Source organism: Pithys albifrons, chromosome 13 (genome assembly GCF_047495875.1).
Source record: "Pithys albifrons albifrons isolate INPA30051 chromosome 13, PitAlb_v1, whole genome shotgun sequence".
NCBI classification, from domain to species: Eukaryota; Metazoa; Chordata; class Aves; order Passeriformes; family Thamnophilidae; genus Pithys; species Pithys albifrons.
Genome location: NC_092470.1, coordinates 20,805,147 through 20,827,566, shown reverse-complemented (window position 1 = coordinate 20,827,566; position 22,420 = coordinate 20,805,147). Strand labels below are relative to the sequence as shown.

The 22,420-nt window shown below is 57.3% G+C and overlaps 1 protein-coding gene across 1 annotated transcript in view; it reads right to left on the bottom strand.

Annotated features, from left to right (window-relative positions):
• CORO2B (coronin 2B) overlaps nucleotides 1-22,420 on the bottom strand; it is a 47,694-nt gene that overhangs the window by 23,458 nt on the left and 1,816 nt on the right. The window contains exons 2-4 of the mRNA XM_071568632.1: nucleotides 16,584-16,651; nucleotides 11,414-11,480; nucleotides 1,468-1,668 (exon numbers count right to left, since the gene is read on the bottom strand). Coding sequence (XP_071424733.1) covers nucleotides 1,468-1,668; nucleotides 11,414-11,464 — 252 coding nt within the window. The 5' untranslated portion in view covers nucleotides 11,465-11,480; nucleotides 16,584-16,651. The remainder of the gene's footprint in view (nucleotides 1-1,467; nucleotides 1,669-11,413; nucleotides 11,481-16,583; nucleotides 16,652-22,420) is intronic.

Below are 22,420 nucleotides of genomic sequence, written 5' to 3'. Positions count from 1 at the left end.
TCTTTCAGTTTAAACCCATCCCTTCTCCATCCAAAGTAACCCCAATTCCATGTTCCAGGTAACCCCAATTCCATGTCCAGGTAACCCCAATTCCATGTCCAGGTAACCTCAATTCCATGGCCCAGGTAACCTCAATTCCATGTCCCAGGTAACCCCAATTCCATGTCCCAGGTAACCCCAATTCCATGTCCAGGTAACCTCAATTCCATGTCTCAGGTAACCCCAATTCCATGTCCAGGTAACCTCAATTCCATGTACAGGTAACCCCAATTCCATGTCCCAGGTAACCCCAATTCCATGTCCCAGGTAACCCCAATTCCATGTCCAGGTAACTCCACAATCCAGGTCCTGTCCCTCCTGGAGCCTCAGGGATGAGCTCTGGGACTGGAGCATTGCTGGATTTGTGGGAGTTTGGGATTCCATGAGGAAGAGCAGAGTGGATCCCACGGGAAGGGCTGGGGGAGTCTGGGCTGGAGGAGGAAAAGCACAACACGAGGAGGAGAAGGATGTGCTGAAGGCAGGACTGGGGGGAGAGGGGGAAGTGCTGCTTTAAGGAGCCTGTTCCAGTCTCTGACCACCCTCTGGATGAAGAAACTTTTCCTAATATCCAACCTAAACTTCCCCTGGCACAGCTCCAGCTGTTCCCTCAGGTAATTTGGACTTGGTGGCCCTTGGGGGTCCCTCCCAACTTGGCATATTCCGTGATTCTGGGAAGGAGAAGCTCCAAGAGAGGACAAGGACCTGCCACCTGCTCAGCCAGACAAGAGGCTCCACCAGGACTTTCTGGGAGCTGTGTCAGTGAAATACCAGGATCACAAACCCAGGTGGCACCTGGCACTGAGACAGGACAGGGTGGAGACACTCCCAGGGCCAAACTCCCCGAGAGGTGCCAGAAACATTTTGACAGATGTGTCATTTCCTCCTGAAGAAACCCCCAACTCACCAAGGCAGCTGGAAATCCTCCTGTCCCACCCAAGAAAACCCCAGGAGGGACCAGCAGAGACTTTGAGGAGGGTGGGAATGGACATTGGGATGGGGATGGGGATGGGGATGGGGATGGGGATGGGGATGGAGATGGGGACGGAAATGGGGATGGGGATAGAGATGGGGATGGGGATAGAGATGGGGATGGGGATAGAGATGGAGATGGGGATAGAGATGGAGATGGGGATAGAGATGGAGATGGGGATAGAGATGGAGATGAAGATGGGGATGAGATGGAGATGAGATGGAGATGGGGATGGAGATGGGGATGGCAATGGGGATGGCAATGGGGATGGGGATAGAGATGGGGATGGGGATGCAGATGGGGATGTGTATGTGGATGGGCATGGAGACGGGGATGGGGATGGGAATGGAAATGGGGATGGGGATAGAGATGGGGCTGGGGCTGGGGCTGGAGATGGGGATAGGGATGGGGACAGAGCAGCTCCAGGCTGGAGCCACCCCCAGTGGGCCGAGCCTCACCTGCTCGAGGGGGATGACGAGGAAGGAGCCGCCGCCGGCGCTCTCGGTGACGATGGCGAGGAAACGGACGTTGACGGCACAGAAGTGGTTGTCGTGCACGTTCTTGGTGATGGGCACCCCGTCGAAGCAGTGCTCCCGGCTCGCCGCCTTCCCGTACACGTTGCGGAACTTGGAGCTGCGGTACTGCGGGCGCCATGACATCTGGGGGGACACACCACGTGGGCTCAGCCTCCGGAGTGCCCCCCATGCCTGGCCATGCCTGGCCATTCCTGGCCATTCCCGGCCATTCCCAGTCATTCCCAGCCATTCCCAGCCGTTCCTGGCCATTCCCAGCCATTCCCAGCCATGCCCAGCCATTCTCAGCCATTCCCAGTCATTCCCAGCCATTCCCGGCCATGCCTGGTCATTCCCAGCCATTCCCGGCCATGCCTGGTCATTCCCAGCCATTCCCAGCCATGCCCAGCCATTCTCAGCCATTCTCGGCCATTCCCAGTCATTCCCAGCCATTCCCGGCCATGCCTGGTCATTCCCAGCCATTCCCAGCCATGCCCAGCCATTCTCGGCCATTCTCGGCAGTTCTCAGCCATTCCTGGACATTTCTGCCCATTCCCGGACATTCCTGGCCATTCCCAGCCATTCCTGCCTATTCCCAGCCATTCCTGGCCACTCCCGGCCATTCATGTCCATGCCCGGCCATTCCCGGCCATTCTCAGCCATTCATGCCCATTCCCAGACATTCCTGGCCATTCCCAGCAATTCCTGCCCATTCCTGGCCACTCCCAGCCATTCCCGACCATTCCTGGCCACTCCCAGCCATTCCTGCCCATGCCGACCATTCCTGCCCATTCCCAGACATTCCCGGCCATTCCCAACCATTCCTGGCCACTCCCAGCCATTCCTGCCCATGCCGGCCACTCCTGCCCATTCCTGCCCATTCCCAGACATTCCCACCCATTCCAGGCCATTCCCACCCATTCCAGGCCCTTCCTGCTCCTTCTCCCAATCCCAAGCTGTGCCACAGCCGCGTTTTACCCGGAGAGATCGGGGTGGCCCCGACCTGCCAAGGGGACGTTCCTGGAAAACCAAACCCGTCTCCCTGGAGCAAAGGACGACCCACAAAAGGCAGGAAAAGCCTCTGGGCCGCTGCAGAATTCCAGCTGCTCTCCCGTGGAGCGGGAACGGCTCAGCTGGGACACACAGAGCTGAGCTCCGTGGGCACGTGACAAAGGAATTAGGGCTTTCAATGCAATGGCTCGGAAACGGAGCCGCTGGAGAGTGGGAATGGGGCAGGATGGGCAGCGGGAATGGGGGCAGGATGGGCAGCGGGAATGGGGGCAGGATGGGCAGCGGGAATGGGGCAGGATGGGCAGCGGGAATGGGGCAGGAGGGGCAGTGGGAATGGGGCAGGATGGGCAGTGGGAATGGGGCAGGATGGGCAGCGGGAATGGGGGCAGGATGGGCAGCGGGAATGGGGCAGGATGGGCAGCGGGAATGGGGCAGGGTGGGCAGCGGGAATGGGGCAGGATGGGCAGTGGGAATGGGGCAGGATGGGCAGTGGGAATGGGGGCAGGATGGGCAGCGGGAATGGGGCAGGATGGGCAGTGGGAATGGGGGCAGGATAGGCAGCGGGAGTGGGGCAGGATGGGCAGCGGGAATGGGGCAGGATGGGCAGCGGGAGTGGGGCAGGATTGGCATGGCGAGCCGGGCATGCCCTGGGCAGCTGTCGGGGCTTGTTCTGCACAGCACTGCCCACATGGGCGAACCTGGAAAACCACAGGATCCACCAGGGATCCCAAGAACCCAGCAGCTGATCCTGGTGGATCAGTGATCCCAAGGATCCAGCAGCTGATCCTGGCAGAGCAGTTCCCTGCATTCCCCGCAATCCAGGGAGAGTTTCCTGCATTCCCTGCAATCCAGGGAGAGTTCTCTGCACCCTCTGCAATCCAGGGAGAGTTCCCTGCATTCCCTGCAATCCAGGGAGAGTTTCCTGCACCCTCTGCAGTCCAGGGAGAGTTTCCTGCACCCTCTGCAATCCAGGGAGAGTTCTCTGCACCCTCTGCAATCCAGGGAGAGTTCTCTGCACCCTCTGCAATCCAGGGAGAGTTTCCTGCACCCTCTGCAATCCAGGGAGAGTTCTCTGCACCCTCTGCAATCCAGGGAGAGTTCTCTGCACCCTCTGCAATCCAGGGAGTGTTTCCTGCACCCTCTGCAATCCAGGGAGAGTTTCCTGCACCCTCTGCAATCCAGGGAGTGTTTCCTGCACCCTCTGCAATCCAGGGAGAGTTCTCTGCACCCTCTGCAATCCAGGGAGTGTTTCCTGCATTCCCTGCAATCCAGGGAGAGTTTCCTGCACCCTCTGCAATCCAGGGAGAGTTTCCTGCACCCTCTGCAATCCAGGGAGAGTTCCCTGCATTCCCTGCAATCCAGGGAGAGTTCCCTGCATTCCCTGCAATCCAGGGAGAGTTCTCTGCACCCTCTGCAATCCAGGAAGAGTTTCCTGCACCCTCTGCAATCCAGGGAGTGTTTCCTGCATTCCCTGCAATCCAGGGAGCGTTTCCTGCACCCTCTGCAATCCAGGGAGAGTTTCCTGCATTCCCTGCAATCCAGGGAGAGTTCTCTTCACCCTCTGCAATCCAGGAAGAGTTCCCTGCACCCTCTGCAATCCAGGGAGAGTTCCCTGCATTCCCTGCAATCCAGGGAGAGTTTCCTGAACCCTCTGCAATCCAGGGAGAGTTTCCTGCACCCTCTGCAATCCAAGGAGAGTTCCCAGTGGGCCATGGGTTTGTTATTCCCGGATTTCTTTCCCCTCCACGTGCTGCTTGGCCGCATCCTTCGCTCCCTGGGGCTTCCTGGCTCCCAGTGGGTGCCCTGGAATTCAGGGCTGGACAAACATCCTCTTTCCTGGCCCAGCCAGGGAAGGCCCTGGAGGGGAGTCGGGGGTTGGGGTGGGATGTTTTGGCCTCTGGCAGGACACGGCTCAGCATTCCCAGCCGGCTCCGAGCACGGGGCAGGTGCTGCTGACAATTCCCAGGCAGGAAGGAAAGGAAAGGAGCCCCTTCCCCACAGGAATGAGACAAAGAGGGAGAGGAAAGGCTGGAAACAGCCACCAGGCAGGATCCCACCCTGGCCCCACTGCCTGGGGCTTCCTCCCATGGGGATGGGGACAATGGGGGGACCTTTGCAGGGTCCAAACTCCTCATGTCCCACCAGGGGTGGGAGAGGTGGCCTTGGCCTGGCTGTGGGGACAGTGACACGGCCAAGGGGACACACAAACCTTCCACACCTCCAAAACTTCAAGAGAAACGTTGCATTTCCTGCCTTCACCTTGAATTTAAACCCCGAGCAGCCACTGAGCAGCACTTGGATCTCCTGGGATATTTTCTCAGATGTCTTTGCCTTTTTCTCCTTTCTCACAAATTATCTGACCTGAATTTTGTTGGGTCAGAACCTCGTTTTCTTTGCAAATTATTCCCCCCTCTGAACACCCTTTGTGCTGTTCCAGAAGAGAGAAATGGATTAAAGAAACTGGAGGGGAATTCGGGGATGTTTTGAGCCCCCAACCACCTCCAGGAAATTCTTTGGGAAGACAGAGGATGCTGGAAGACAAAAAAAGCAGCCAAATCTATTCCTGGGTGCTGCCTGCCCTGGGGCACTGCCAGGGAGCCCCAGACACCCCTGGCTCACGTGGAACTCCCTGTCCTGTGTGCCCCATCCAGCACTTCTGGAGGCACAGCCAGAGCACCTGCCCTCCCACAGCACAGAATGTTTATGAATCTCCCTTTTTGAGTCATTCTCTACACTCTGCTGACGTTACTGGGGAGGTTTTGAGCCTCCATCACCTCGCTCCCAATGACTCAGAGGAATTAAAAAAAGGATTATTGATTTCTCAGAGTCATTTCCATCCATCTCCAGGACCAGCCTAATGCGCCACCGTTTCCAAGGCTCCTCCAAGCTCTGCATTATTCTTGGACTCTGCTTCTTCCTCTCATGACAAAACTCCTCCCTCGTCTGGGGCTCGGCACAACTCGCAGGAAAAATGAGAACATCACAAAGCACTTGAAGAGAGGCAATAAAATCAATCACGTCCCCAACCACGACCTTCCCCCCCAACACCAGCCTCAAAAATTGAGGAGCAACAGAGGAATTTTCTGGTGGGTTTAAGGCTCATTGCAAAGTTTGACTTATTGAAGGGCTTGAGGGGAAGGAGAGTGGCCCAAAATCCCAGGCTGGAAGGTGGAAAACTCTTTGGCAATAGGAGTTTGAGCAGAAAACAGATGGGCTGGGAAGCCCTGAGTGAGAATCCAGGGCAGAGCATCCCATCCCTTCCCTTCTCCTTCTTCCCCTGCTCCTCCAGCATCCCTGGGGAGGGGCAGGACCCGGCAGGGCAGGGCAGGGCAGCGCTGCCATCCCGCTCCTCCTCCCCACACAAAGGAACAAAGCGGCTCATTGAGGTTTCACTATCAGGGAAAGGAGATCTGTGCCCAGCCCAAGGCACATCCAGCCCTCCTGGAGCAAAAATCCGGCAGAGAAGGAGAAGGGCAGAGTGACAGGGATCATTCCTGGGCTGTTCCTCAGCTCCAGAGGGACAACACACAGCCCTGGAGGTGGGACAAGCCCACCCGTGCCAGGCAAGGAGCAGCTCTGCAGAATTCCTTCCATATCCCCCTCTGTCCCTGCCCCTCTGGAAAGGTAGAGATGGGGAGAGCATGGCCAGGAGCCACAGAGGGCGCTTTTCCAGAGGTTTTCCAGGTGGGAAGGGCTGGATGGAGCAGTGACACCGAGGAGCAGCCACAGCTCGGAGCAGGGAAAGGATTTTCCTTCCCTGGGAGGAGAATTGTGTGTGTGGAGGTTGGGAAGAGCCACCTTCCCTCTCCTCCCCACCTGTCCCAGGAGCTGCAGGAGTCCATCCCAACCCACAGGGATGACACAGGAGAAAGAAGTGCAGGTGTCAGCACAGGAAGGAGGAGCAGAACGTCCCTGAGGCTGCAGAGAGGGCAGAGCTTCTGCAGCCTCTGCCAGGGGGCAAATCAGCTTTAACAGGGGGGGCCAGGCCTCTATTTTACAGCTGGGGATCAGTTTGATTAAAAATATAATTAAAACCCTTCTGATCTGCAGGTTCTTCTCCAGGATGGGGGAGCCCCTGGGACCCACCCAGAGCCCCCAGAGCTCCCCAGGGATGTGAGCTCAGCACACACACAGTGCCCCCAGGGAGGGCTCTGCCCTCAGCAGTGCCAAGGGCCTGGAAAAAGAGCCAAGGCACCCACAGGCAAACACTCAGCCCCTCTGTGGAGGCCTTGGAGCTGTTGGCAGCTCCAGCCTCTGCCAGGCAGCAGCAGCAGGACTCGGCTCTTGTCTCAATGTGTTCAGCTTTTCAAAGCATCTTTTCAAGCATTGGGAGTCTTGGCAACAACAGGAGGGAGGTTGGGCTCGTGCAGGGAGCTCTGGGCACAGCAATGGGCAGTGCCCAGCGGGCTGTAATCCCCCCAAAATCTGGACATCCTATTTATGGCACCAACTAATCTGCCTCAGCCAGCAGAGCTTTCAGAGAAATTAATTTCTGCTTTTCACCTGCACCAAAGAGGCATTTTGGGGGGTGCAAATACCCCCCCTGCCAGCCCTTTCTCCTTGGCACTGTGCCAGGGGGGGTGGCAAGGGGGTTGGGGCACCTGCACAGCTCTTTGGGGTTGCCACAATGGCACATCCCAACTCCCATGGCCTGGGAGAGGGTTTGGATGGAAGTGCTCCTGCCCCGTGACTGTCTGACTGCTCTGCCCATGGGCCTGGTGACCAGAAAAAAAAACAAACAGATAAAAAAGAGTATTTGCATGAAAAAATGTGTTGGGAAAAGGAAATCCAACAGTCATTATTTCTCCTCGAAAATCTGGGCCTTTCAGGAGGCTCTCCAGGAGCCAGAGCCTTTCCAAAATCCCATTATTCCCTTTTCTCTTGCCTCCCTCCTGGCACACACTGAGGCTCTGACAAACATTCCCCATCTGGGCCCTTCCAGAGACATTCAAGGCACAGTTTTGTACGAAGAAAACCAAACACAAGTGAAACCACCCCCCTTTCTGCCCCTCTCCCCCTGGCACGGGGCTCTTTGGCCTCTCCCCGGAGCCCTGAGCATCCCTGGCAGCCGCTGGGCACAAGTTATTTTCCATCAGAAAGGTCAGCAGTGCTCCAGTTTGACATTTCAAGTATCAATTGGTCATTAAGGCAACGAAGTGTTTAACAACTGGGGGAGAACAGGAGCTGCTTCTCCGGGGATGGATTCACTGGCAGGGGCTGCCCAATCCCTCTGCCCTTGCCCGGGGGCACCCTCAGCATCCTCTGCCCTTACCCAGGGGGACCCTCAGCATCCTTTGCCTTTGTCCAGGGGCACCCTCAGATCCCTCTGCCCTTGCCCAGGGGCACCCTCAGCATCCTCTGCCCTTACCCAGGGGCACCCTCAGATCCCTCTGCCCTTGCCCAGGGGCACCCTCAGCATCCTCTGCCCTTGCCCAGGGGCACCCTCAGCATCCTCTGCCCTTGCCCAGGGGCACCCTCAGCATCCTTTGCCTTTGCCCAGGGGCACCCTCAGCATCCTCTGCCCTTGCCCAGGGGCACCCTCAGCATCCTTTGCCTTTGCCCAGGGGCACCCTCAGCATCCTCTGCCCTTGCCCAGGGGCACCCTCAGATCCCTCATGCAGAGGTGGGTGGGGGGGGGACCCACTAAAATAGCTCTGCAGGGCTTATTTGAGAGGGAAAATTCACAATCACAGTCTCTGCTGTGCCACAATCCCCCCGAATATGTTCCACATTCCAGGGCAGAGCCACCATCCCCAGATCCCTGCCAGGTGGGCACAGCCCTGCCCTGATTCCCTGCTCTCATTCCCTGCTCCTGGGGGGGCATCAGCACTGCGGGATTCAGGAGCCTCATGGATCAACCCCCTTCCCAAAGGGTGTGCTGGGTACTGGCCATGGGTTTGGGGCTGAGCAGGGCTGTGCCCGCAGCCCCAGGCCACGCTGGCACAGGGCAAAGCACTGGCACAACAGGGCAAAGCACCAGCACAGGGCAAGGTGCTGGTGGCACAGGGCAAAGCACCAGCAGAGGGTAAGGCACTGGCACAGGGTAAGGCACTGGCACAGGGTAAGGCACTGGCACAGGGCAAAGTGCTGGTGGCACAGGGCAAAGTGCTGGTGGCACAGGGCAAAGTGCTGGTGGCACAGGGCAAGGCACTGGCACAGGGCAAAGTGCTGGCCCCACACTCAGGGCAGGGGGAGCCCCTGCACAGCCACATTCCAACCACAAGCCAATGTTTTTTTCCACTCTGAGGGGGAAATGCAGGAGCAGGACCTGGCAGAGCCTGTGGCAGGACAGGATGGCATCGCCCAGAACAGTGTCACCCTGAAACAGCAGCACCCCAAACAGTGTCACCCCAAAACACCAGCACCCAAAAGAGCAGCACCCCAAAACATCATCACCCTGAAACAGCAGCACCCCCAAACAGCAGCACCCCAAAACATCATCACCCTGAAACAGCAGCACCCCCAAACAGCAGCATCCCAAACAGTGTCACCCTGAAACAGCATCAGCCTGAAACAGCAGCACCCCCAAACAGCAGCACCCCAAAACATCATCACCCTGAAACAGCAGCACCCCCAAACAGCAGCATCCCAAACAGTGTCACCCTGAAACAGCAGCACCCCCAAACAGCAGCACTCCAAAACAGCATCACCCAAAAGAGCATCACCCAAAACCAGCAGCACCCCAACCAGCAACACCCCAAACACCATCACCCAAACACCATCACCCCAAACCAGCATCACCCCCAAAACAGCATCAGCTTGAAACAGCATCACCCCAAACCAGCAGCACCCAAACAGCAACACCCCAAACCAGCAGCACCCCAAACCAGCAGCACCCCAAACCAGCAGCACCCCCAAAAGAGCATCAGCTTGAAACAGCATCACCCCAAACCAGCAGCACCCCAAACCAGCATCACCCCAAACACCATCACCCAAACCAGCAGCACCCCAAACCAGCATCACCCCAAACACCATCACCCAAACCAGCAGCACCCCAAACCAGCAGCACCCCAAACCAGCATCACCCCAAACACCATCACCCAAACCAGCATCACCCCAAACCAGCATCACCCCAAACACCATCACCCAAACCAGCAGCACCCCAAACAGCAGCACCCCAAACCAGCAGCACCCAAACCAGCAGCACCCCAAACCAGCAGCACCCCAAACACCATCACCCAAACCAGCATCACCCAAACAGCAACACCCCAAACAGCAGCACCCCAAACCAGCAGCACCCCCAAAAGAGCATCAGCCTGAAACAGCATCACCCAAACCAGCATCACCCAAACCAGCATCACCCAAACCAGCAGCACCCCAAATCAGCAGCACCCCAAACAGCAGCACCCAAACCAGCATCACCCCAAACAAGCATCACCCCAAACAGCAGCACCCCAAACCAGCAGCACCCCAAACAGCATCACCCCAAACCAGCAGCACCCAAACCAGCAGCACCCAAACCAGCAGCACCCCAAACCAGCATCACCCCAAACAAACAACACCCCAAACCAGCATCACCCCAAACAAACAACACCCCAAACCAGCAGCACCCCTAACCAGCAGCACCCCAAACAGCAGCACCCCAAACCAGCATCACCCAAACAGCAACACCCAAACCAGCATCACCCCAAACCAGCAGCACCCCAAACACCATCACCCAAACCAGCAACACCCCAAACCAGCATCACCCAAACAGCAGCACCCCAAACCAGCATCACCCAAACAGCAACACCCCAAACAGCAGCACCCAAACCAGCAGCACCCCAAAAGAGCATCACCCCCAAAAGAGCATCAGCCTGAAACAGCATCACCCAAACCAGCATCACCCCAAACCAGCAGCACCCCAAACCAGCAACACCCAAACACCATCACCCAAACCAGCAGCACCCCAAACCAGCAGCACCCAAACAGCAACACCCCAAACAGCAGCACCCCAAACCAGCAGCACCCCAAACAGCAGCACCCCAAACCAGCAGCACCCCAAACAGCAGCACCCCACACCAGCAGCACCCCACACCAGCAGCACCCAAACCAGCATCACCCCAAACCAGCATCACCCCAAACCAGCAGCACCCCAAACACCATCACCCAAACCAGCAGCACCCAAACCAGCAGCACCCCAAACAGCAGCACCCAAACCAGCAGCACCCAAACCAGCAGCACCTCAAACAAGCATCACCCCAAACCAGCAGCACCCCAAAAGAGCATCACCCCCAAAAGAGCATCAGCCTGAAACAGCATCACCCAAACCAGCATCACCCAAACCAGCAGCACCCCAAAACAGCAGCACCCCAAAACAGCAGCACCCAAACCAGCAGCACCCCAGACAGCAGCACCCCAGACAAGTCCTGCCCAGGCTGCTCTGGGCACCCAGGACCTGCCCAGCGATGCCCAGCTGGCAAAGCACTGGGTGCTGGATTTCCACCGCTGGACTCAGGCCCCCAAAGCCAAGCTGGAGATGCAACAGCCATGTTTTGATAAGAGCCAGCACTGCCAGAATTAGTCATCAACTGCCTATTGTTCCATGCACATCAGATTAGAGCCAAACAAATGCTGATTTTAATCTCCCCTGCTCTCTAATGCTCTGATGCTTCTCAATTCAACCTTGAAAACGGCTTTTGTTCCCATTAAGGGCTTTCACGCTAACGAGGCTCCCAAAGAAGATCCGACCTTTGGGGCATCAGGATCTTCCCCTCAGTGCCAACCCCTGGGCAGCGCTGGCAGCGCTGAGCCAGGTGTGCCCCCAGACCCTGCCCTGCTGCAGACTCAGCCTGAGAACCGCCCAGCGAGCGGTGGCAGGGAAGGGGCTCCTCTCCGTGCCAAGGGGCTCGGGGCACAGCGCCAGCCCCTGCCAAGCCCTGCCCTCTCCAGGGACACTCACCAGGCTGCCGTGCTTGCTCCCCAGCACGTTAGACTTGTGCAGGTCTCTCATTGAGTCCCCAAGAGCTCTGTGCAGAGAGGGAAAGCAAAAACACTCCGTTCACCATCGCGGCCGCCGAGAGGGAACACACCAAACCCTTCCTGCTCCTCCTGCACCAGGAGCTGAGCTGGGCCAGGATGGTCCTGGGAATTCTGCAGGGGCTGAGCAGGGCTGAGCCCCCCGAGCATCATCTCCTCCCGCCTGGGGCAACCACACAGCCCTGCCAACCTTCCTTCTCCTGCCGACCTTCCTTCTCCTGCCAACCTTCTCCTGCTGACCTTCCTTCTCCTGCCAACCTTCTCCTGCCAACCTTCCTTCTCCTGCCGACCTTCCTTCTCCTGCCGACCTTCCTTCTCCTGCCGACCTTCCTTCTCCTGCCAACCTTCTCGTGCCAACCTTCCTTCTCCTGCCGACCTTCCTTCTCCTGCTGACCTTCCTTCTCCTGACAACCTTCCTTCTCCTGCCGACCTTCTCCAGGAGAACAGAGCAAGCCACATAAAGAACAGCTCTGGATTCAGAGGGCAGGGATAGATGGGAGACTGGGAAGGAATTCCTGGCTGGAAGGGTGGGCAGGCCCTGGCACAGGGTGCTCAGAGAAGCTGTGGCTGCTCCATCCCTGGAAGTGTCCAAGGTGAGGTTGGAACAGCCTGGGCTGCTGGAAGGTGTCCCTGCCCATGGCAGGGGTGGCACTGGATGTTCTTTAAGGTCCCTTCCAACCAAACCACTCTGGGATTACAGGAAATAGTTTGTGCTCTGAAATGGAAGCAGTTACAGCCAAGGCCCATTACCTGGCTCACACACAATTAAGGTGCTCATTAACCTGCCCAGAGCAGGTGTAGAAACATCTCCTCCTCACCAGGGCCTTGTCTGAGGCAGCCCCTTTGAGCTGCCATGGAGGAACCTCCTCAGCTGAGCACTTGCAAACGTTTCTGATCTGCAGTTCCTGCTGCTCTCCAAGAAACCTTTGCCTGACCTTTGGAAAATGGTGGTTTGGGTGAAATCCAGCCCGGACTGATGGACACGGATTGATCAGGTGTCCCCAGGAGCAGGCAGGGATGGCAGCAGGGATGGCAGGGATGGCAGCAGGGATGGCAGGGATGGCAGCAGGGATGGCGGCAGGGATGGCAGCAGGGATGGCAGCAGGGATGGCAGGCAGGGATGGCAGGCAGGGATGGCAGGGATGGCAGGCAGGGATGGCAGGCAGGGATGGCAGGCAGGGATGGCGGCAGGGATGGCGGCAGGGATGGCGGCAGGGATGGCAGGCAGGGATGGCAGCAGGGATGGCAGGCAGGGATGGCAGGCAGGGATGGCAGGCAGGGATGGCAGGCAGGGATGGCAGCAGGGATGGCAGGGATGGCAGGCAGAGCCCCCACACCAGGCTGACAACACACAGGGACAGGATCAGAGCCCCAGAGCGAGTCCTGGTGGCCTGAGAAGGTCACAGGGAATGGGGGAACAGGGAGGTTCTCAGTTGCACAAGGTCAGCTCAGGATCATACACTGAGCACTAAAAATATGGGTATTTACGAGCCAGCCCAAACTGCCCATCCCACTGCAGATAAGGAGGGGGATAGTGAAGGACAAAGCTCCCCATCAGGGCTCCCTGCAGTTTTGTGGTTTGGATGGCTCCAGAGTTCAGTCTCAGATAGCATCAGTGGTGGTGGGACCTCCTCCAGCTCCCAGACCTCACCAAACCCCCAGAACAACTCCAGCTCCCAGACCTCCTCCAGCTCCCAGACCTCACCAAACCCCCAGAACAACTCCAGCTCCCAGACCTTCTCCACCTTCCAGACCTCATCAAATTCCCAGAACAACTCCAGGTTCCAGATCCCCTCCAGCTCTCAGCCCTCCTTCACCTCCCAGTCCTCATCAAATTCCCAGACCTCCTCCATCTCCCAGTCTTCCCCCAGCTCCCAGACCTCCTCCAGCTCTCAGACCTCCTCCAGCTCTCAGACCTCCTCCAGCTCTCAGACCTCCTCCAGCTCTCAGACCTCCTCCAGCTCCCAATCCTTATCAAACTCCCACACATTCTCCATCTCCCAGATCTCCTCCAGCTCCCAGACAACATCCACTTCCCACCACCACCATTGCACAGAGGCTCCCAGGATGGGGATGGAGGCAGTCTCAGCTCTGCTTCCCCCCAGCACAGCCTTTTCCTTGGGAAGAAGCTTCTTTTCCTGGTCCTGGCACAGGTTTGATCCCCAAAACCTCAAAGCTGCTGAGCAGTGGCATCAATTTGGCTTTGCTGACCCAGCACTGGTGCTCAGCCCTGCCAGGTGATGCCACACAAAGCAACATCCCTGGGGCAGGAGGAGGTGCCAGCAGCCCCCTCTTCCCTTGGGGAGGGGAGAGATGAATCAGCCATGCAGGGGGAGGGTTTTCCTGCTCCCATCTCATCCCTCCAGCTCCACGTGCACATGGATGTGGTGCTGGAGCATCAGTGCCAGGGCTGACAGAGCCCATTCCCACCATCCCCACGTGCTCTCAGAGCAGGGAAGAGCCACTTTGGAGACCCCAATCCCACAGGGAGCAGCAAAACTCCTTGTTCCCTCCGTCTGGATGCAGATCTGGCTGATGGCACAAACAGCTGGAGCAGCAAAGGGAAGCTGAGGGAACAGCTCCAGCTCTGCACCCACCCCAGGAAACACCTTCAGGCTCCAGTAAACAGCAGAATGAAGGAACTGAGAGGGGCCTCAAGGAAAGGGGCTGTTCCTACAAATCCCTGGGACATTCCCAACCCCTCCATCCAGGCCCAGCAGTGTCCCCAGAGCACAGGGAGCCCCAGGATGGGATGTTGGGCAGGCACAGTTTGCTTTGGGAAGGCCATTTGTCCTCAGTGCACAGACAAGGAGGAGATGCAGAGGCAGCTCCTTGTTTTTCCAGCTTGGGAAGAGCACTGGGTTGGCCTTACAAATATTCAGGATTAATCCCATTAGCACGGTCAGAACAAAGGACAAAAGACAGATGAAGATTTCTGAGGCAATATCTGCCAGCTGAGTTTGTTCCAGCCTGGAAGGAAGTGACTGGGATTTCCCTGGAGTTCAGCTGTTCAAGGATTTCTTCTTTCCACAGACCCCTGACTGTCTGGGAAGGGCCTCTCCTCTTCCCAAGCCACTGGGAAAAAGGCACCAGGTGAGGCCAGACGTCTCCTCCCCACAAGTCCCCATCTCTCCTCGACCACAGAGCTGCTTCCCAGGCACTTCCCATGGTCCCACAGACACCATGGACCTCCTGGAATGGTGCAAAAAGCATCCCTGGCACTCCTGGAGCCCCATTTTGGACGCTCTGGGGGAGGCAGATCCAGCCTCTCCTGGCTCTGTGTGCTGAGAAGAAACTCCAGGCTGGTTCTCATCTCCAAACTCTGTAAACAAGCAGAGTTTTCCTCCCACTCTGTTTCCCAACTCCTTCCCACCCTGTGCAGCCAGAGGAAACATCCTGGTGGAGCACAGAGCATTTGTGGCCCCTGGAGCTGCCCTGGGTCACTGCCCTCAGCAGTTCACCCTCCTCCAGCTTCTTGGAATGATGTTTAAGGGAAAAAAAACCCTGCAAGGTTTTTGCCAATGTAAAGGGGTTTGAGGAAAGTCAGAGAGGGGGAAAAGTCTCTTTTCCCGTGCTGAGATGAGCCAGAGCCTCATCCATGAGTGTTATTTCACATCCCATCACTCATCATTGGCTCCAGTGGGTTTTTCCAGCCAGGATCCAGCAGGATGAACAGGCCTGTTTGTATCCCAAGGAAAAGCCTCCAGTGGGAGAATGTCACAAATCCAACCCCTCCTGAAGTCACCTGAAGTCACCAAGAGGGGAAGAGCCACGTGTGGGGTAAGAAAGGGCAGGAGGAGGTGGGGAGAAAGGTGGTTGCTGGACTCCATGGGGAAGAAATTCCTCAGGGAGATGCTGGGGAAAAAAACTGGGAGAAAAACCCCTTCTCCTTTTGTGATAGCCTGGAAAAAATGCCTTCCACGGGCCAGCTTTGGAAAGTTATTTATCCTGGCAAAGGGGACAATCAGCAGGGAACAGGGAGCAGCTCTCCCCACTTGCTGTTTTCCACCCAAAGAACTCACAGTGTTGCTGGGAACGAGCACCCTGGGGTGCTCCAGGGGGGCTTGGCAGGGCATCCCCCGGGAGGCTCCAGTGGCTCCTTTCCCATCCCAGCCCTTCCCTCCTGGACAGCTCACAAAACCACAGGGGTTTTTTGGAAGCTCATCCCGGTTGGGGGTAAAGGCTTTCCAAGAGAGATGAAGGAGAGAGACAGAAAAAAAGGAAATAAATAAAAGGAGAAGCAAAACAAATATTCTCCACTAAATATTCCAGGCTTTAAATCCCATTTCCTGGCCAGAGGGAGGAAGTGCCAGAGCCGGGGTGGGTGAAGGTCACAGGATGGCCGGGCTGGGATGAGGGGGCACCGACCCCCCCGTGCCAGCCCAGCCCGTGCCCGCCGGGAGCTGGAGCCAGGACAAGCCCTGCCTTGTGCTGCAGCTCCCGGGATCGGGGAAACCATCCATGGAAACCAACGGGAGCCTTGTTATTCCTTGTTATTCCGGCACAAAGAGCGCCGGGAGCTGCAGCAGCAGCGGCCACAACGCCCCTTCCCTGCCCTGGGACGTGCCTCAGACCTGCATTTTCCCTGGTTTTCCTTGTGCTTTAGCTCTGGAATTGCTTTCTCTGCACCTCACACGATACAGCCCGAGGAACTCGCTTTGCCAGAGGTGGGAGTGATCCCACCCGGAGCTGGAATTCCTTGGGAATTCCTTGGGAATGGGGCACGCAGGGGATGCTCCACTGGGGTCAGTGTTTCTGTAGAGCATTCCTGCCTTTTGGTCATTCCCTAACCCATTCCTGCCTTTTGATCATTCCCTAACCCACTCCAGCCTTTTGATCGTTCCCTTAGAGGACTCAGCACTTCCACAAGGGCTGAGTATTCCATGGATCCGATGACCAGAGTGGTTTTGGGATACAAGGGCAGGTGTTGGGAGGAGAAGCTGCTCCCGATGGAAAGTGCCCTCCTGGCTGTGCTGCCCAGTTCTCAGCAGGGCAATCTGGGATTTTGGGCAGGGGGGCTGTGGATGGCAGACCCCCCCGGGCACAGCACACCCCCCTGGGCTGTGCCCACCCCTCTGCCCCCCCATGCTCACCTGCCCTGCTCTGCTCCGGGCACCGAGGCGGGCACTGGAGCTCAGGGAATCGCGGCTGCTCCTCGAGCCTGCAAGAAAGGGAGACCCCCTGGTTACAGCAGCACCTGTGCCCCCTGAGCCCTGCTGGGCACACTGCCTGGTGCTCCTTGGCATCCCCAAAGGGGGGGATGCAGCTGCCAGTGCCAGGGATAATGATCCTGGGGGATCAGGATTCGCTCCAGCCCCCAGTGCCATTCCCAGCTCCCCGAGGCTCTGGGTGCTGGCAGCGGGCACGGGGGTGACCCAGCATGGCACAGCCATGGGATGCCAAGCAGCAGGGCCACATTCCCGGTGCTGCTGGCACAGATGGGGCAGGATGTGACCCCAGCCCTCTGGAGCCCTCCCAAGCCCTGTGGGCACACAGAGCTGCTCCTGTGCTGGACACAGAAGGCCTTTTCTCTGGGAATTTACAGCAGTCGTTGTGCTGGGGAGGGCAGGGATGCCCCAGGAGAAGGGCCAGGCTGGCCAGGGCTGCACAGGGACCCCCAGCAGCACCACTCATGGGCCAGGCTTTGCCAACAGCTCCAGCACCCAACAACCCAGGAACCAGGGAATCATCCAATCCCAGGATGGGTTGGGTTGGAAGGACCTTAGAGCTCATCTCATCCCACCCCTGCCCTGGGCAGGGACACCTCCCACCAGCCCAGGGGGCTCCAAGCCCCATCCTTGGACACTGCCAGGGACAGGGATCAGCCTTTTAGGTCATTCCCATTGCCAAACCCAAAGAGCAGCAACTCCCTGACAGTGATCCATATTTCTGGCACCTCCCAAACACATCCATGTGCACATTCCCAGAACAGCTGCCCTGGATGCACCACAGGGACTTTTGCTGGAGCACAGCTCTTCTCAGGGAGGTGGGAGAGGATTTGTCCATAAGGCCCAACAGCTTGTTGGAGGGATTTGCACAGCAGGTGGAAGAAACCACCACTCTGAGAGGGGAAGATGCAGGTCTGGATCCCGAGGGGATGATGGAGGCTGAGGTTGGCACCCACACAGGGTGGGCAGTGCCCTGCAGACAGACCCCCCCATGCCAGTGCTGAACTTCCACGGATCCTTTCCATGGGCAACGAGCAGCAGGTTGGAAATGCCCAGCTTTGGTGCAGGAGGGTGTTTCCACCCTTCCCTACTCCAGCATTCCACATTTCCCACCGAGCAGGATCTCTGCCTCCCACAGCAGGGCCCCAATCCGGGCTCAGACCTGGGGGGTTTATCCCAATTTCCCCCCTCTCTGCCACTCCAACAGCATCTTGGCAGCTCTGGCACAGCCTCTCCCGGGCAGTTCTGCTCCCAGAGTGTTCCCAGCCAGCAGCTCTGCCAGGAACAAAGGAGTGCAGCATTTCTGGGAGCTGAGCTTGGCACCGCTGCCCTGCCAGCCTGGGCAGGCTGGGGGGCACAGATGGGGGCACAGGCAGCTGGTTGCATCCCGCCACTTTGGGCCATTCCCCACAGACTCAGAGCTGGGAATGCAGGACTGGGAGCTCTCTGGGAGCTGGGAATGAATCGGACTATTCAGCATGTGATAAAATTGCCATGAAAAGGAGCAGAGTGAGGGGGGTGACCCCTCCGAGCAGGGATGGATTACAGAGCCTGCTGGCCACAGCCAGGCCCCATTAACACACCCATTAATGCTGCATTCAGCCTCAATTAAAACTCATTAAAGAGCCCCGGGCCAGACAAGTTGCCTTTGATGAGGAACATTTCTCGAAACAGGGATCTGCCATTTTTAGACTCAAAGCAGCCCCTTATCCTTGTGCCAGCCCCCAGCAACCCCATCCCAGTGGAGATCCGTGGCCACCACCCCGCTGGAGACAAGGAGGCTTGTTCTGTGCTCCAGAGACAATCCAGGGCTGACTGGAGAGTTCCAGCCTGGAAGCAACGTGACCTCCTCACCTCCTCCCAGCTGTGGCACCAAGCACAGCTCCAGCATCTCCAGCACCTCCTGCCACCCAGAGGGGCCCAGCCCCCCACATGTGCCCCCAGTGCCCCCCAACACCTGCCCCCAAACTGCACACCTGCCCCCCAACACCTGTCCCCCAACCCCACACCTGCCCCCAAACCCCACACCTGCCCCCAAATCCCACACCTGCCCCCAAACCCCACACCTGCCCCCCAACTCCTGCCCCCAAACCCCACACCTGCCCCCAAACCCCACACCTGCCCCCAAACCCCACACCTGCCACCCAACACCTGCCCCAAACCCCACACCTGCCCCCCAACACCTGCCCCCCAACACCTGCCCCCAAACCGCACACCTGCCCCCCAACACCTGCCCCCCAACACCTGCCCCCAAACCCCACACCTGCCCCCCAACACCTGCCCCAAAACCCACACCTGCCCCCCAACTCCTGCCCCCAAACCCCACACCTGCCCCCAAACCCCACACCTGCCCTCAAACCCCAACACCTGCCCCCAAACCCCACACCTGCCCCCCAACACCTGCCCCCAAACCCCAATACCTGCCCCCAAACCCCACACCTGCCCCCCAACACCTGCCCCCAAACCCCAATACCTGCCCCCCAACACCTGCCCCCAAACCCCAATACCTGCCCCCCAACACCTGCCCCCAAACCCCACACTTGCCCCCAAACCCCTCGAGGCACAACCACTTCTGTTTTACACAATCATTTCTATTTCACACAATCACTTCTATTTTAACAATCAATTCTATTTCAACAATCCCTTCTGGTTTACCCAATCACTTCTATTTTACACAATCACTTCTATTTTAACAACCTCTTCTGTTTTCCACACTCATTTCTGTTTCAACCATCTCTTCTGTTTTCCACACTCACCCCTATTTCACCCAACCACTTCTGGTTTACACAATCATTTCTATTCTAACAATCATTTCAACACTCTCCTCTGTTCCACACAATCATTTCCATCTTGCACAGTCACTCCCATTTTGCACAGTCCCTTCTGTTTCACACCATTATTTCTTTGTGCCCAGTGTCAGCCTGGGCAGCCCAAACGGGCAAAGCTTCTCCAACTGTCACATCACAGAATCCCAACTGAAAAAAACTGGGATTTTAAGAAGCAAGAGGCAAAAACTTCCCTGTCCCTCTTACACCCTCCATGGGTTGTGTCTGCCCTCACTGTCTCCAGGTCCCTCTCCCACTGGGAAGAGCATCTGCCCATTGTCACACAAGTCCACCAGCCCAGGTTGCTCCAAGCCCTGTCCAGCCTGGCCTGGGACACCCCCAGGGATGGGGCAGCCACAGCTTCTCTGCCCAACCTGTGCCAGGGCCTCTCCATGCCCACAAGGAAGAATTCCTGCCTGATATCCCATCCAGCCCTGCCCTCTGGCAGTGGGAAGCCATTCCCTGCATCATGTCACTCCATATCCTTGTCCCAGGTCCCTCTCCAGCTCTCCTGGAGCTCCTTTAGGCCCTGTAGGTGTTTGGAGCTGGTTCTCAAACATCAGAGCACACCTGGTGCTCCATGGAATTGACTTTTTAGAAGACTTCACCTGTTATTTCCCTGGAGATCAAGCCAATCTGTGCTGTCCAAAGCCCTTTTCCCTGGTAACACACCCAGTGCCTCCAATCAATATCTGATTGACTGAACCACTATCAGCTTTTCCATGGATCAGCATTTGCCCCAGTCTAAATCTGCCCTTCCCAAGGTGACAGAGGACACTGTGACTTCCCACCAGGAATGTCACAGCACCGTGGTGGGAACCTCCCAGTCACAGGTACCTTCTTTAGGGCATCATTTATTTACTGTGACCACGACAGGCAATAGTTGCAATGTCCTCTCTGGGTCTGGCTTTGTGTCCCTGCTGCCCTCCCAGGATGAGCCATTCCTTGGGCACTAATGCCAATTAAAACACAATAAGAGGCCATGGGATCACCCAGGACCTCCCAGATGGCATCTGCCTTTAAATGGCTTATTTTAGGAAAACCCCCAGTCATTTAAAAGCTCTCTTCCTAAAATGAACACTAATTTGTCTCCTGGTTAATGAATATTTAGGGCTTTGGAAGCAGCCTCTGGCAGTGGGTGGGAGCACCAGGGGTTTCTGTCTTGCCAAAACACACCCTGAGCCAAGGTTAAATTTGTGCAGCCCCTCCCTGCCCACAGGATTCCCACTTGGGTATTCCCAACGATCTGTTACCACTTTGATGGCCAATGGATGTCTTTGCTCCTCCTGGTCTCTTCTCCATCCCGTGACTCACATCCCTTTGCCCACGAGCCTGCAGCTCTCCCTGCCCTCAGCCTGGCTCCCCCTGCTCCCTGGTGACCCTCCTGCTCCCTGCCCAGTGACCCACAGCCATGGGAGAGGTGCCCCAGACTGGGCTGCTTTGCTGTTTCCAAGGCACAGAGACCAAACCTGACCCTGGCTCTGGCAGGACCAGCTGACCCCCAGCAGGGAGAGAGTTCTTCCTGACTCCCACAGCATCTTCCCAGCTAAAGGCTTTGCTGGAGAAAGCAGAGCTGCAGTGGCCGTGCCATGCCATCCATCCCACCCATGCCATGATGCCAGGGGGGCAGAATTTGGGCAGCTCCCAGAGCCCGGGGCGTGGGCCCTCCCTGAACTTCCCTGGCTCCATCTCCATCCTATTTATAACCTCCCAAATCTCTCCTGGCCCCCAAACTCCCCCCAAACTGGGAGCTGGGGATGTGCTGCAGCTGCTTGTGCTGCTCCCCGTGGGAGGGACGGGGGTGGCTCAGGACAGGGATGGAACCAACTCCCTGCACACACTGACAGCAGAGATTCCAGCCCCCTCCTTCCTTCCCACATTCCCCCACATCCCAAGCAAAGCCTGATGTCTTGGGAAAGCTCTGCCTGGCATCAGCCCCTCCACTGGATTTTCGAATGGATTTTTCCTCTAAGGATGACTTAGGAATATTTACAAAGTTTGGAAAAGCCTCGCCAGGGCTCGTGTTCCCAGCACTGCCTGGGAAGCTGCCCCAGTGTGGGAGCTGCTGCAGAACATCCCAAATGCAGCCCTGGCAGCACTGGGAGCTGTGGGGCCTCACTGGGTTTAGCCACACTGGGCAGGATGAGGCTCCCCAGGTCCCCTGGGGCTCTCCCTTGGGAACACACAGACAATTCCCAACCCCCAAACCCCACCATTCCCCCCAGCTTTGGCTCACTAGACCCTTCCCTGAAACCCCACCTTGCACTGACTCCTGAGAGCCCAAAACACCCAGGAAAAGCATCTCCTCCCCCACAGGTGCTTGTGCCACTTGGTTTTATCTCTCCACATCAGCCTGGGCCACAGGGAAGGAGCAGGGACTGAAGGACACATTCCCCACCTCTGTGTAAAGGTTTGTACCCCAATTCCCCTGGAAAGATCCTGGCACTGCTGCCAAGCCAGGAAAGGGACCCACTCTGGGGTTTTCTTTGGATTTCATCAATCCACATTGCAGGAAATCAAATCTCTAGAGCTCTACATTAATTTCACAAAAGCAAATTAGGTGCAGATGCCACAGAACTTCCTATTTGGCACCTCCATTCCTCGAAAACCAACAGCAGGGCCCTTCCCCATCCCCCTGCAGGTGCTTCCCTGACAGCCCTGCAGCCTTTCCAAACGTAGCTCTGAATAAATCTGTTCACACCCACAAACAAACCTGTTAATGAGCACTACAAATTCGCCAGCCTGGCTTCAAACTGTGACCCTCCACCAGGGACTTTGTGGTTCTTTCATCCCAATTGTAGCTCTTTTTAACCCAGTTTCAGCTCTGCCAATCAATCCCTCTCTCAGCCCCCAGAATTGCTGGGAACACACTTTTCCTTGGGCAGGGATGTTGGGGGGTCTGGCAGGGGCTGTGAGATGGCACAACACAGGACAAGG